Genomic DNA, 16721 nt, shown 5'->3' with positions numbered 1-16721 from the left:
AGACAGTGAATTAAAGAAAATGTAACTATTTGAAATAATTATAGTAGCAGTGAATGTATTAATATGTTACTTGTGCTTGGACTGGGTAATTAATTATTACCATGCAAGTTCAAGTGGAACCAAAGTTCTTTTTGTTACCATACTCAATGCTTGGCATCAATTAAGAGTTAAACGTGCGATTTTATTCGAAGCATTATTCGAGAAATATTACAAATATTTTCAAAACATTAATTGTATGGAAACAAATGCAGTGATTGTACAAGCATAGGAATCATATGGCAGACGAAGCCTTTGTCTTGTTACTTTTCTGATTTATGCGAAAATTCGTTTAAGCAGACTGCATAACACGTAAAATACTCATTCAGAAACTTTTTTTTTATCGACTGTACAGTGCTATATATAATATATCTATACATATATATTATATAGAATCATCTGTGTCATTGCACCGTGTCACAATAATGTCGTAACCGAGATTATTCCCGGATTTGTATTTTGTTTCGACTAACGTATCTCAGTTTAATCTTCTGCTACTTTATACCTTTCTTTTTACTTTATACTAATATTATATATAATAACAATTCCTACTATACGTAACTGTATAATAATTATATGTAATTAATTAATTTGAATCTAGTGAGTAGTTTAATTTTTAAACTCCGTAATCTCACTTGAACTGATATACACATATGATATAGCGAAAGGTTAAACTGTAGACTCGTAATCAAAAATCAAGAAACAAAGCCGAAAGATTATTAGCAAATGACACATCACAGTTTCATTCCACGATTAGTAAGAGCTTAGCTATGTGTGTACAACTAATTACAAAAATCGCGCGTGTCTGTTAAAAACAGAGAATAGATACAATCTATGAGAATCATTAGAGGTCAGTCAGATAAAAGACGAGAGAACCTGAGTATTCGAAGGTGAAGAAAGAAACGCCTCGGAATTTCGTTTCTTCATAGAGAATAAAATATTGCGACGAAAATAGGGCAGGGGGATAAACAAATAAAATAGCGAAAAGTGTCGTTCAGTAATCGAAACGCCGAAACTAAAAATGGATGAAAAACAATGAACGATCGGATCGGACTCTGTCGGGATTCCGGTCGTTTCACGCGTGTTAGTTAGAAAGAAGGAAAAGAGAACACAACAGAAAAAGAAATAAGAGAAGGCAGAAGACTTGTAATTAAGAAATCATTCAGCTACCGCAATTCTCTTCGCGAAAATGAAATAAAGAAAAAAAACGGATTAATAGAAGAATTCGATGTTATACGTGTTGATATCAGTCTATACATATATATGAAAAAAGTAAATAAATATATAAATATAAATATATAATAAACAGAGAGATATATTGACGAGGAAAGAAAGTACGATTGATAAAAGACGAGAAGAAACTGAGAGAAAAAAGAGAAAATAACAGAAATACTATCAAACGATACCTTAAAACTTGTTGTTGGGATGAATTGATATTATGAATTATTAATTATTATTATTATTATTATTACATATATAAATATACATAAACTCTAAATAAACACTGTTTGTTCGTTAGACGAGAACTTAAGATTGAAAAGTAAAAAAAAATGGATAAAAAAAATAGTAAAACTATTTCTTCGTGTAGATGCGTCTTTAATATTCAGCTTGTTCAAGCGTAACGCCGAACCGAAAATCGCATATTCGCAGCTGTGTCTGGGTTGTGAATGGTGTGAATGGAAATGCGAGAGACGGAATTTCGAAAGGAAATGTCGTCACACGGAACTCCGAAAAAGTATCACATACAGGAGAAAAACAGCATATCCGACGTACCCTTCTATTGTTTCTCCCGACGTACTTTTCTTTTCCTCTTAACGGAACTCGGCGAACCCGTTTTCGTATCGTTTTCACGATTCGTACATTATCGTCCGTATATTTTTTGGCAGTTGATACAATTTAGTCGAAAAATATTATGATATTTTAAAGTTATAATTGAAGAACATTTGTCTTCTATTAATTCCTTACGTCGTGCCACAACTGAAATTTTAATTTGTCAATTGAGCAGACGAGTTAGCTCGTTACTCGGATTCCTAATCTGTTGAAGTAAAAATTAAGACATTCGTCGCTTATTCAATAAGATACTGAATTATTTTATTTTATAATTTGAAAGTATCCGAATACTTATGGACAGTAATGTATGTCATTTAAACGCGAAAATGTGACGAATATCCTGGCTAACTCTGAACATATACGATAAATCTTGCGAATCGAAATAATGAGAAATCGTGGATCGTTAAACAGAAAGAAGTCGAACCGAGCGAATACACTCGAGATTTGTAGACTCAGTTGCATATCCAAACACACAGCACACACGCCTCTCAGCTCGCTTTTGTCAGTTTTGCTATAAAAAAGATCGAAGAATTCCGAAATGGATTGAAACACGTATGTCAAAAGTAGCGGTATATCGGTACAATTGTACAGTTCGACGAGGATGTTTCTCGTGGTTTAAAAAATCTCGAGGATATCTCGTTTGAAGCATTGTTGCTATTTGAAAGGGATCTTTTAATTTTAGACAGGACGAAATTTTTGGTACTAAATAATTGTACAATCGTCATAAAGCACGTGATACGAGTAATAATACATATTAGGAAAGACAGTTATACAAAGTAATAACTGTTTTGTTATTTAAAAAGAATCATGTCTTGATCATAAGGATCATCAAATTAAAATTTAATGTAACATAATGATTGGTAAATGTGGTAAATTATAGGCATTTAAATCAAATTTAACTCATATCAGAGTTTCGTTGGAAATCTCTTTGTCCTTACATAGACGTCTTTCTTCTCATTAGTCCTCATTTTGTTAGTTTTTCATCGTATCTTTTATAACACGTTTAATACCTAAATTTCGATACTTGAAAATCGTATCCGAATATGAAAGATTGAATTACTCATTAAAGCAATAAAGTGATAAAAAAAAGTATATATCAATTACGAATAATTAAAAATACTCGACTCATCAAAATCATACTTCGATTCCAAAAAACTTGGAAAAGGAAGAAGAATTTAGAAACTTCTTTAATATCCTCAAAGTGCCATTTATATCACATTAACAACAGACGACTTTTTTCACAGTACAGCGTACTGAAAGAACGTCGTTATATTCTGTTCTACGTTCATAAAATCTCAGAGCTTGAGCAAAAATTGATAAAACTTGAAATCATCGCGTTTCAAATACACGATATATATGAATGAATTTCTTCAATTAATAGATAAGTACGAGAAAGTTTAATTGTTCGCAATTAGTTAAACACTCATCGAGAATCTCGTATATATATATACTTTAGTCCTTGACCAAAGAAGTAGGCGTGTAAAGCGATCGACGATTCATTTTTCTCGCGTACCTCGATTAATTAATTAGATTCATTCCTTGTGTGATAATTAATCGTTAAATTCTTTGAAAAAAAACATCGTTTTGCGTGACTATTGGTACATTTTGTAGATATATCTACTATGTACACTTCAGTAACAGGGAAAAATACCATTGCACCATTGCGTTTGGTGGTCGAATTATGTCGCATTTCTAACACGATACGTTCCCAAAGATTCGTTTCCATCGGCTCTTATCTTCTCGTTTATTTCAGATTCGTTCGTGATCTGATTCTTCCGATGAGTCGAAAATCAACATCTGTTCGAGCTTAATCGTAGAGTGTGTGTTCATAAAGGGGATTCAGTCGTGGCGAGGAAAAAAGATTCGAAAGCATGTTAAAATATTTTTCGTCGAGAACATTTAAGAAAATTAACTTTTTTCTGAAATTATTACTTCGTTTGTAAATGTTCGGAAATTATCTACAGTCCTCTGTGAATTAATAATATAAAGAATATCAGATAATTGTAAAAAAAGGTAAATTATTATTATTCGATATTGCTTCCTACGTATAAAATTTTCTTCGTAATAAATCTAATTTTTCCTATCCTCGTAACGAGCTTCTGCTTATCTAGTATTTTGCTAATACTCATCTAGTATTTTGTTATTCAAGTGAATCAAATTTACGTAAACATAATGTATATAATTACACATAATTACGTAAAAGAAGTTCTCCCTCGAATATATATTTGCGTTCTGTTCTTAAGTAACGGGTAAGGGAAAAGAGATTCATACCAATCGTTCCTCGAAGCAATCATTCTGTCACCGTCACTCTGTTATTACCATTATCGATTCTATGATGTAAGAAGTTATTGTCTGAATTTTAGGAACTAGCACTAAGGCATCGTTCGCAGGAACACAAGCGAAAATCATCGCGAAATTCAACTTCATATGCACGTTTCCTACGTAGCTACCTATACATCACACGTGTCTATAGAGGATACTGTTTAAGCAGGTTGCTGAACTTTGAGAAAGTATATTGCTGACGCTGAGGGTGAATTAAAATTTTGTTCAACTAATGTTGAGGTTAAGCTATTCTTCGTATATATTATATACGACACTAAAAAACTGAAAATTTAAACGTTAAACTGCTACATATGACTTCTTTTCGAACGAACATTCCAGAATAATTTTACGATGATTTTACTCGCAATTCTTTTTGTATGAAAAATTATTGATGAAGCATTTTAGATCAATGTGCCTAAGACATTGTTAAATTTCGCTTTTCAAAAATCATATTTGATTAATAACAAAAATAACAAATATTATTGCTAAAAAGCGTTATTTTAAATCGCACCGATATTTACAAGTCTGTTAATTAAAAGATGACGATAACGATAAGATTAAATTTGCATTCGTAAGCTTTCACTACAGAACACGCGAAACTCTAAACCAAAGTTTAGCCCTGCATGGAGATGTTTCTTGCAGCGAACGAACGTCGAACAACGTTTTCTCTATACTCGTCGTCGTAGATCCTTCCGAATCGCGCGTTTTCTTCAGCCACGTGTTGCCATTTGCATTTATGTCACTACGAAACCACGAAACATCACTCAATCCTCATAATCGCCCTTGTGATTAGCGATCGTTAGAACATTACGAGAATTTTTTTCTCAATTATTCGCAAATACACAACTGGTGATTTAAATGCAACTAGTAATTAACGTATATGGCACCTTTACGTAACGTAAAATCATTACTAAATAAGGGTATAATAGTCGATAACGAGATAACGTATAAGAGAGGAGGACGAGTTTGTTCATTTTGAAAAATCGCGGACGAAACAAGAAAACGTAAGGTATAATAAGTGATTTAATATTTTAAGAGTTGGATATAGGTACCGTCAAGATTAAAACGGGATTTAACTAATTGAATTTAAATAATTAAATTTAACTAAGAATTATTTATTAGCTATTATATATATATATTATATAATATATAAATATATATATGTATATTATATAACTATATTATAGTAGGGGAATCAAATTTTACGTACCACAGAGCTATTTGTACAAAAGCCGATTTTATTTCGATCATTCATCCATGGATTAAAGCGTCGCTCGATATTTAAATTGCCAAGCAGAGCAACACTCGATTTAAGTAACATACACATATATACATAATTATATTTTAGATAATTAACCAGCAGAGGATTCTAGTTTTCTTCTTAGGGCTTAGATGTACATGTATTACATTTGTCTGTATTTTCAGAGTTAATCATTAAGTTTCTTTCTTTCTCGAAATCACGCGATTATCGCGAGGGACGACAGAAACTTCTTGTGTAAAATTTTTATGAGAGAATTCGCGCATTTCGAGCCACCTGAATTTACAAATGTGTGTGTGTCTGTATTCGTAGGGCGAACGACGTGACATCAGTGCCCAATAATAGTAAAATTGCCTCCCAACAATAATAAATAAATAAAAATAAATAGATAAAAAAAAAGAAAAAAAGGTAAAAATAAGGAATAACAAGTTAAAAGGAATTTTTTTCTGGTTTGGGAAGATCGTACGAATGCAACGGTACTTTGATCGTCGTTTGCCCAATCGTTGAACGATCATGTCACTTGTATCTCGCTTGACTACACTGTGTAGACTGTGGTCGCTTATGCTGTATGATTTTACAAAGAATAAAGAACACCTATAAGATAGTTTAAGTGGGTTTCGTTGATTGAAACGTGTCGTTCTCGCGGGAACGGAAGCGTATCGTGTTTCGATAATTTCCAGACTTCACGTCGCGAAATCACACCAATATTGAACAAGCAAAATATACCCATAAAGTTATTTTAGCATGATATACATCTATTTAGTAACGAAACGAAATGTCCACGAGTCGTTCAAGAAAGAAACGCGAATATCTATGTTCTTAAATTTTGCATCGTAAATTATGATATTATTTTGGCTGTATAATTTTACAAAAAATAAAGAATACTTACGAAACAAGTTTAAACAACGTTTGTTAATCCTTTCAATGAAAACTTCCTGTTTCAAGTCCTTTTAGAAAATGCAAGAATTCGAATTTCCTAAGTTATGGAAGAAATTTTAAATAATTTTTTAACTTATACATTACTATAATTTTACAATGATAGTACGAACTAAATAATCCTGGAAGTTGTAATAGAAAAGATACTTTGGCTATTGTGCAAAGCAAACGACAAAACGAGAATAATCAAATCATTGCAGCTTTTTTCGATTACATAAGATGATGCAAGAGCTGGAACATATTTGCAAAAGAATTTAAGCTCTAATATGTTTGTATCTAATATGTTTTTACACGAATAATTCTATTTTACTTCCTAATACACGATTATGTTTAATATCAATCCATTAAACGGAGCATTATATCCATTGAATTCAAATTTAATGATGTGTACTTTGTATACTTTGGTAAAGACGAATATAACACGCTTCTGCACACTAGTTTTCATAGATTTTCAAATTTAATTTCTACAATTGAAACTTCACTGACCCATTGATTGACCCATTTAAATATATACCCATTTAACCTTTTTAACAAATCATTCTTTATTAATAGTGAAATACTATGTTGGCTGATAAATTAGAACGATTTTATGTATGTATATATTCGTTTTTTCTTTTGATCGCTTATAAAATAAAACTAAAATAAAATAAAACTGAAATCATTATATTTATATAATCAATATTTCATACAGTACACTGTGTATGAGTAGAAAAAGGAAATGAAGAAAATAGTCTTCATTGGAGAATCAAATCCTGGTCTCCCGTATGACAGTTAAAAACATTAACCACTTTTTTTAACGAATGTTTATTATATCAAAAAAAGAACGATATTTACATGGGTACAATAAGTATAACGAACACAAATTAACGACAAAGATTGAAAAATTATTATATGATAAAATTATACGAGGTTGGAGATGTAATAACAATTATATACAGGACTGTGTGATATACAAACTGTATAGAATTTTTATGTAAATGTAAAAAATATACAAAATATAAAAATAAAATTTAATTCTCCCCGACGGGGAGTCGAACCCCGGTCTCCCGCGTGACAGGCGGGGATACTGACCGCTATACTATCGAGGAATTGGTTTCGTGTTCCTTTTATTCCATATCTCAGTTACATTACTTTCTTTATAATTGTTTTAATTTTTTGTAACTACAAATATTTTTTAATATATTTTTTATGTTTATCCCTTAAATTATATCTTATCAATGTATATTTGAATCTAGTTGCGAAGTCATTGAAGTTTATGTCTGGACTATATATTATTCTTTTGTCCTAGCTTTTTCTGTTGCGAATTGTCCGCAAATGCGATAGCTCCTTTGTTGTCGCTATTTAGTCCGTACATCTGATGTAGATCGTTTGTATATATGTTGAACAAGATGAGGCAATTTACAGCTCTTTGTTGTAGTCCGTCTTTCATTTTGAATAGTTCTTGTAATGGTGTTCTGTCCGTCTATTATGTAAAACTGTTTGTCGTGTAGTATATTCCATAGTATTTTTATTGAAAATGGCTTGCATTTTTTTTTCAAGTTTGGAGAAATGTAGCCAGCCAGATTGTATTAAATGCTTTTTCCAGGTCGACGCAGTCGCCTGTGTTTCTTTCTCCTTGCGATTCTCGATCTCTTTTCAATCGTCTGCGTGACCTATACATGTCATCTGCGAATACGTCAGCTGCGAATTTTGTTATGTTATGTATCGTGTATTTGCTTATTATAGACACAATTTGTATTACTGCCCTTATTTATTGTTTCAAATGTTAATGTTGGGCAAGAGGCTAACTGGTTGGTAGTTAGCTGAATTATTGCTGTCTTCGTCTTTCTTTTTTAGCGCTTCTCCTTATCTTGTAGAAGTATGCTGAGTTTAAACAATTATTAGATACAATTGTGTAGTAGTACATATATATAGAGGTGGAAGATTCTTTGCAGAGTTATGTTTGCAATGTTGTCAAAGCTGGATGATCTATTTCTTCTTTGACCTTTTGATTCCTTTGAGTTTCGGGCATCCTCCGTAAGAGACTGGACGTTCTAAGCTTTTACAATTTACGTAAGAAGATGTTATGTTTTCCTCGCTATCGTAATCTATGTTGGAGTGGGATCACTCGTCTGGATCGTGTGGGATATTACATTTAACCTTTAATTAAAGTTGCAGTTAAATGTAAGATGACTTATTCTTAGACATCGCTTGCACAGGATACGATTCCTTTTTATGATCTTTTCCCATGCTGCACATGCAGCAATTTATTTTTATCTCTTTAAATTTGTTAATGTCATATCCGCAGAGATTTAAACTAGAAGCATTTGGCAGCATTCCAATCTTCTCTCACAAATTTCATAGATTAGTATTCTGTTTTGTTTACAAATCTCCTTGTATGATGGTTGACTTCATATGTTGACGCTGCTTTTGCTTTTGCTATTGGGTTTTGCGCTTGGTGCAATGTCTTTTTTTTTATGTTGAAGCGAGATTTAAAGTTTATTGAGTCCAAGAATACAGTTTTAGGTACATTGTTCACAATAAACGGTGAAAACTTGGTGCAATGTCTTCCATGGCTATTGTGACCATCCCTTGTATTGTTATTTTCTTTCTTAGTAGTATATACGTACAAAGTTTAGTCTCTTTATGTATTTCTTTTATCCGTTTTGCAAGCAGTTTGAGGCACTGTGATAGTTTTCTTTCATTTATGTAGGAATATCATATTATAATTTAACAGAAAAAACAGTATGATGAAAAAACAATATCGTTGCATTCTCACAAAATCGAATATAATATCGCGTTTTGCGTATTCGTTTCTCACTAATTCTACGTCACAACAACACGACGAACTTCCCTCGACCACGATTAATTCAACTCTGACAGCATTTACCACGCTTATTTTTCCCTTAACAAACCTTGGCAACGCTCGCTCTTTGACAACATTAACATATCTTGACAACGTTTATAAACAATCAGCCACGTCCTTCCCTGACGTCATACCATCCCACATTTATTTCTTTAGTTATAATTTCTACGCTCACCATTTCGTTTTTGTGATTTCATTGGTGCTGTATTTCGAGGCCGTATATTCGTTATTCCTGTTATCCGTTATATTTCCTGTTGGAAGAAAGACCCCCTTTTTTTGGTTTTTCCCTTCTTCATGGTGGTGCACTTTTTTCGGACTTACACGATTTACTTTAGAATATATCAACTCTTAATTATTGTCCGCACTCATTCCTATCACTTTACTGTTCGCTCGCTCGTGATATATGTCTAACTCCTACGGGGGTCGAAGAGCGAATGAGATATTAGCCACTATACATGTGGACTGTCGTGATTCGTTTGCTTACTTTTTCGGAATCTATGTATCTGCAACTGTAATTGACTATGAATATATATTTACTTAGTTGTTTATTAATTGTACATAGCGTGGTTTTATTTTTAATAATCATTCGTAGAGTCACTTTGATGTGAGTCACTTGAATGTACTTTGGATAGTTTACAATTAATTTCAGATTACTGTTAATCTGGGGGGATGGGAAGCTTTATGTTTTGTCATTTTTAAAAACATTTATCATTATGCTAATAATGTGAAGAGGTTTTATCATTTATACAAATTTTAATAAATAAGTTACTGGGGTAATTTAAATCCTGGAAAACTGTCCTTTAATCTATTATCACAGGAATTACTTATTTTCTATTAAATACATTCTATATTATATTATTCTATCAATTTGATATTAATTTTATACGTCTGTTAGCAATTTTGTCACTAAATTATGATGGAAGAGATGTACATACATATATAAATATTTATTTCAATTATCTATTGGCTTCCCTCCTATTATTAGATTATTTTTATAGATTATGTTTCCTTCTTATTATTAGATTAGATATTAATAATAATTAATAGGATCTATTAATTATTATTATCATTTATAAAATGAATTATATATACATTGTTGCCATTATTCGTGATTAATATAATGAATAAAATAAATAATTTTGGAAACGAAATAAATGGTATTGTACCATAAACAGTAATGTTATTTCAAATAAATATGAAATTTTCTAATGTCTTCTTCGCAGCCATTAACATTGAATCTTGTAGATTACTCATCGCGAAAAATAGCAACTACAAGAATAATCGCATATTTATATGTAAAATATATTGCGAATCAAAACTTTACTTATTATATATATACATATATATTAATATAAGAAGAAAGAAAACGTTATATTATTGTTCAATTGTAAACCTTTTATACATTACGCAAAATGATTTAATTACTTAAACGACCTTTTAGGTTACGTATGCTTAATCCAGAAGAAAGATGGCGCATATGTAAAATTCTATGATATTAAATGCGTTGTTGGGGTTAGTATCAAATTAAATTGTGAAAGGTTATGTTCATTATAATCGCAAAAAGTAATACAGTACTCGCAGTAATAGATGTGTTGGAGTGATTACTAAGGAAATTAAAAGTGATATAGAATATTGACTTTGTAGATAAAGGAATTATGGAAAACTACGCAAGTCGTTCACTTTTCGGTTTTACTATATTCGTTTTTTTTCTTTACTGTATGAAAGTGTCAGATGTACTAAGTGCACCAACAACCCTACGTATTATAGATGTAATAAAAGCTAAGAATTACTTAAATTGTAATGTACAACCGTTTTTTTACGAAAATAATATTACATCAGTTTGTAATAATTTAACATATTCTGTGGATGAGCATGATTTAAAGTCAACGAATATCCTTTTATGTTTTGCATTCCTTGATGGATTGTATAAAGTTTGTCACTCTAATGAATTTCCCAAGGAATATAATAATACGACTACATTTTATTCATATATTCAAAGTTTGGTCCCTGGTGAAAAAGAAAGAGATAAAGATGAGTTTTGTGGCAATATTAGTGACATTAATATTGCATATAAACAATTGGAACGTCAGTTATCATATATAAAGTCGTTACGTTTCTGCTATCAGGAATGCTTTGATAAATCAGGTAAATTTACTCCACTTTGTGCGATATTAGCATGGAACAAACATATTAGTGATACAAAACAAGTAAATACAAATAATAAGTCTCAAGGTGACACGAATGAGAAAGAAGATGATAAAGATGTAAAACCAGATCCACAAGTACTGCATCCTAGTCCAGGAATAGACAAACCTTCCAGTGAAGCATTAAAAGGAAATGATGATAATAAAAATAAAACACAGATAGATAGACATATTGATGTTAAAGCTGTTGTAACTATGCCACTAGTACAAGGAAAACAGAATAGTACTAAATCCTCTATAATATCTAGTGAAAGTAACATCGATGGTATCAATACATCTCCAACAGGCTATAAAAGAAAGGAGTCACAAAATGGAAAAGATGAGGTTCTTGAAAATATAGAACCACCGCCTAAAAGTAATGACAAAGTAGGGATAGGAAAAGAAGAGATAACTAATACAAATTCTGTAAATAATGAAGATGGAGGAAATAAGAATGATGGTAGTGAGGATGTCACAACAAGTACATTATCAGAAAACACTCAGGAACAAGGTTTTAGTCATGAATGGAATTCCAACGTGCAAGGTGATGAATTATCTATTGGTACTTATCAAATCTATTATTACCTAAAATTTTGTATTTTTACTTTTACGTATGATCCATAAAAGATTTAAATTCTATGTATATTTTTTTTTTAGATCCAAATAATAGACCTGAGCAGCCTGAGGATACAGGTAAAAAGTTTTATAATAAAATCTTTTATACTGCTTAATATTTTAATGTATTTATATTGAATATATATTTTCATAATAGCAGATCAAGGTCTGGGTATGACTGAACAGAAAAATGTGATGTCTAGTTACAATAATATCAGGCCAGATGAAGAATCCCACTTTTTTACTTACTTCAGTATAATTTCCTTAATCTCAATAGCTGCATACATTGGTTATCATAATAAACAGAAGGTGTGTAATAATTTTATGATATATTTATATATATTTTATATTATATTTATCTTTATATTTTATTTTATTCACTTCTGTTATTGATATCTTGGTATTTTAATATCGCAGATATTAGCTATTGTATTGGAAGGACGAAGATCACGTAATCGCGGTAGACGACGATCGAGTACAGTTAATTATACTAAATTAGATTGTACACTTGAAGAAGCAGTTACATCACAGTGTAATGCAAATGTGACCCATGTCATATATTAATGCATGTATCAAATATTTTAAAGCTACTGTATAATAGTACTTGTGTAACATATTTTGTACTGAAGTATATTTCCATTGTAATATGACTTCACTTTTGACAAATTGATTCTTTGTCAATGTTCCACTAATTGTTATTATTTTAAAGTTTGTTGTTGCTAAATAATGCAATATTCCATTGTATATCGTAATAGCTAAATAGTTCGTTTACTTTCAATTTACGTTCAATAACCTTTTCTTTTCAGTAAATTTTTATTATGTATTTTAATCAGTTGTTTACACATTTCAGCACATACATACACATATATATTCTTATTGGTTACAAGTACATTAAAATATAAGTTTTTTGCAGTATATTATCGATACTATACGAAGTAAATAAATATTAGCCTTATTAATTTTTGAATATTTAAGTAATTTTAAACTTAAACATTATCGTCATCTTGTACAATTAGGAATATGTAGATTTAAATTTATACTTTCGAACTCATTAGAAGATTTATTATATTATTTTACATTATTATTTTTGCTTTTTTCGCTTAAAAACTACAAATCATTTTACAAAATTAGTTTGGCACGTATTGTATTTCAAATTTTTTTGTATATTAGAGTACGATTTTTAATATTTTACCAATAAGATACATTTTTCTTTTAACTGGACTAAATTGTTACACCAAATTGCAAGCAATGATGTAAATATTAATATAAATCGGTGAAATAAAAACACTGATAAGAAAAAATGTCACTTACGTAGTATATTTAGGCTTCTATATTAACTTTTTAAGGTTTAATACTTCACTTTTTAAATTTCATTTTTTTACCTTCCTACCGTTTATTATATTTATTCACAGATTAAAGTTGTATAGGTGTAGAATCAGCAGTAGCTCTAGAATTATATGGTACACTTTTGCAAACAGTTCCTTCAATGATATATGTATATTATATATTGCAGTATTAATATATTATAATCATAATTTTTATTTTCGATATAGCATGCGGCTAAATGTTGTATTATAATGAAAATTTTATAATCTTATGTTACATTCGTTAATCCGAAAATTCGAATGCATTATCATTAATGTTCGAAATATCTAAGCAATGCAATTACTGTATGTATGTTTAAGCGAATTCGGTGCACAAAGTATTCTGGTGTTTATACGTATGTATCTATATATTTGTATCAAACTTAGGTCATTTCAATGAGTTATTGTACATTAACATTTATCAAGAATTATACCAAACTAATTTGTCATGATTGGAAATACCGTCCACTTATACACGCATATGCTATAAAAATATTATTGCAAGTGCCGACATCGAGCATGTAATAAATTTCATGCAACAAAGTGAACGTACATTGTAGGTACATACATTATATAATTTTCATAAGTATATTCTTCGTTATAAAATCGTTGTTAGAAACAATTAACCTTTTCTTATTTAGAAGTTTATTTACTAATGGATTTACATATTCTTTCTAAAGGTTTAGAATACTATACAGTAGAATTATATTTACAAGAGAGAAATGATCGTAGTTCAATAACTATGATCTATTATTTTGGACAATAGCACGCATCTTTGGTTTGTTGTAATATCCAATTTAGATGTGGACCAACTCTTGTGAATATCGAAATGGCAGGGGTGCTACCACATTTATTTACATCCGAAATTATACCTGTTATGAAGTAGAATGTCTCTTATTAATTTACTATTTTAGTATATACAATTTCAGTCGTGAATGATTTATATAATCATAGTCAGATAGCTGTAATAAAATTATCAACTATGGTTATTTGAGTGACTCATACAATTTTAGAACTAATATCATAAATGATATACGTACCGACTAGATCATATACTCCAGCATATGAACGATATTGCACTGAAGAACCTACATCGTTCTGAAAAATATATTTTCATATTTTATTGATACAAATTATTGCAAAGTTGTATAAAATAAAACATAAATCAAAAAGAAAGATAAATTCTTCTCGATTGAAATTTAGTAATTTAATGGTATTCTTATTATCTAATGGTTTGTTAATACGTACCTTTTATATCTGTACTTAATTAGAGAGTTTCGATATTAATAGAACTTGTAAACAATTAGTAAGATAATACTGACGATAAGTTAACATACCTCGCATACAATAGAACTTCCACCTAATATTCCAGCACAGCCGGAATCGTTGTGAAAATTTGTAAGATTTATGCCAGATCTAATACACTCGTCGCGTCCCAAAATTGGAAGACCCAATTTTCGCGGTCGACAAGTCTGATTGTTGTTCGTATCTTCCTCTGTGCTCACTATCCACCCAACCAAAGTTCCAACTTGTCCAAGATAAGTCGAACCTGGAACATGTAGATCATAGTATACGTTGTATTAATAATAATACTTATTCCTAAACATAAATCTATGTATTATAAATTGAGTTTAAAATTGGTCAATTTCGTTTAATATTAACAGTAATTGTGTAAACTTGTTATATGAGTTATATACCTGGGTTTGGCAAACAAATGGGAGAGATTCTTCTCTCGAATTTAATCGGCTGACTTAACTTCATCAGTGCCAAGTTATGAGCATGTGATTCTACGTTATACTCCGGATATAGAACCAAAGATTCAACGCTAACCGTGGTCGATGATACATCCAAGTTACATCGATCGTATTCTCCAAAAGATATTTTTACTTCCGGCGCGGTTACACTATAAACAAGATCGATAAGTTACCATATAATATTTTTAACAACGTCACCTTTATTTTATTTACTAACCGAATGAGTTGGCTAGCAGAGGATAAAACATAACGATCGTTTATTAGAACTCCGCTGAGAAGTAATTTTGATTTCACGTGAACATTTGCAAGCCAGGGAAATTCATGAGTCTTCGTGTATTCCCCGCCAAGGAACCGTGTCTCAACAAATCGATTTGGTCTTCCGCAAACTGTAAATAAACTATATCGATAATCAACGAAAAAATTTCTCGTAATTTATATCGTAAAAAAATTGAAGTGTTTCCTTACGACAGTTGCCACATGTTTTAAATCTCCCAAGCAGGTAGTCCAGAACGCCTCGTGTTTGCCGTAGTTCGTCATCTCCTATGTCCTAATGAAATCAACACGAAAATCTTTAGAAAATATATTTGTATATGAATACATAAATTTATTTACATATTTTATTTCCTTGTTGTGTCATTCTTTAGAAATGACTAGACTTAAAATTACATCTTAAGGCTTAATTAAATTAAATTATCCATAGACTGCAGACTTTTATGTATTTGTGGGATATTTAAAGGTACAAAAATGCACAGAATGCGCGTAATATATCAAAATATATAAAATATCAAAAGTATAGTACTCGTAATAATTTTCTATCTAAATTATTGTAAGATTGCTTACGGATGAATTAAATTTATTGCAGTGAATGAACCTCGAAGTGAGCACCAACAGCAAACCACAAAGGATATATTTGAGGAAGTTTTGCAGCTTCATGACTTTTCTCTCGGCTGTCGAAACGATACTGGTCCCGGTTAAACGGTTGGTTTGTCTTGTATAGCGGGATTATCGTTGCCCGCATCTTGAAAAATATACAACGCTTTTTCCTCAATGTCGAACGTACTAACGAGTGGTTCCTCGGTATCGACCAAAGGATGCCGATCTTGTTTTTGTTTGTTTCGTTTTCGTTTGAATTATAACCGGTTTATAACCGGTTAGTACAGTACCGTTAGGCTATTTCAGGCATCGTATGATGGACCAATCCATGGAAATGGTACATGTACGTTTGACACATATAGTATCCCGATCGTAAGCTTTGATTTGTATTTGCTTCGACTTGAAGGCTCAATACGCGTCGACTTATCCTTCTATGCAGAGATTTGTCGAGAGAGCGTAATCGTTTCTATTGATTTGAAATAGGCTATGGTTGAGTCGTATTGATTGATTATACTGATCAACTCTGCTTTTTGTGGATTTCGGAAGTTTAAGAGTACAGTAGAATTATCTTTACATGAATCTAATGGAGGCAGTACATATAATAGAAATTGATTCGTACGATTTCTTATTCGAACAATAGAAATTCTCGTTCCGATTGGTGGGCTCAATCGACAGGAAGTTAACTCATTTGTATTGTAAATTACA

At 30.9% G+C, this 16721-nt stretch overlaps 2 protein-coding genes and 1 non-coding gene across 8 annotated transcripts; 1 reads left to right on the top strand and 2 right to left on the bottom strand.

Moving 5' to 3' along the window:
- Positions 1-7398: 7398 nt before the first annotated feature.
- On the bottom strand, positions 7399-7470 carry Trnad-guc. The gene has a single exon. It is a non-coding gene; the product is annotated as a tRNA-Asp (tRNA).
- A 3107-nt stretch (positions 7471-10577) lies between these two features.
- Positions 10578-13295, top strand: LOC117231390 (trans-Golgi network integral membrane protein 1-like). Of its 4 annotated transcripts, none has more exons than XM_033489800.1 (4): positions 10578-11972; positions 12068-12103; positions 12186-12334; positions 12443-13295. In XM_033489800.1, exons 1-4 carry the CDS (start codon positions 10883-10885, stop codon positions 12587-12589), a joined length of 1422 nt encoding a protein of 473 aa, XP_033345691.1. In that variant the 5' UTR covers positions 10578-10882; the 3' UTR covers positions 12590-13295. The 4 variants fall into 4 exon arrangements, with proteins under 4 accessions (XP_033345691.1, XP_033345684.1, XP_033345711.1 ...); XM_033489793.1 differs by having other exon boundaries at positions 12183-12334; XM_033489820.1 differs by having other exon boundaries at positions 10579-11954.
- Positions 13296-14017: 722 nt separating this feature from the next.
- On the bottom strand, positions 14018-16583 carry LOC117231419 (vitamin K-dependent protein C-like). Of its 3 annotated transcripts, XR_004492962.1 has the most exons (8): positions 15984-16583; positions 15609-15690; positions 15361-15529; positions 15087-15292; positions 14727-14938; positions 14638-14646; positions 14430-14487; positions 14196-14261 (listed from the first exon to the last, which is right to left on the bottom strand). XR_004492962.1 is itself a non-coding variant. In XM_033489857.1 (7 exons), exons 1-7 carry the CDS (start codon positions 16074-16076, stop codon positions 14140-14142), a joined length of 942 nt encoding a protein of 313 aa, XP_033345748.1. In that variant the 5' UTR covers positions 16077-16575; the 3' UTR covers positions 14018-14139. The 3 variants fall into 3 exon arrangements, 1 of the variants encoding a protein (XP_033345748.1); XM_033489857.1 differs by lacking the exon at positions 14638-14646 and having other exon boundaries at positions 14018-14261; positions 15984-16575; XR_004492961.1 differs by having other exon boundaries at positions 14184-14261; positions 14638-14938; positions 15984-16581.
- Positions 16584-16721: the final 138 nt, after the last annotated feature.

Source organism: Bombus vosnesenskii, unplaced genomic scaffold (assembly GCF_011952255.1).
Source record: "Bombus vosnesenskii isolate JDL3184/JDL3185 unplaced genomic scaffold, Bvos_JDL3184-5_v1.1 scf7180000013263, whole genome shotgun sequence".
NCBI classification, from domain to species: Eukaryota; Metazoa; Arthropoda; class Insecta; order Hymenoptera; family Apidae; genus Bombus; species Bombus vosnesenskii.
Note: the sequence above shows the minus strand (reverse complement) of the source record. Positions and strands in the feature narration are given on the sequence as shown.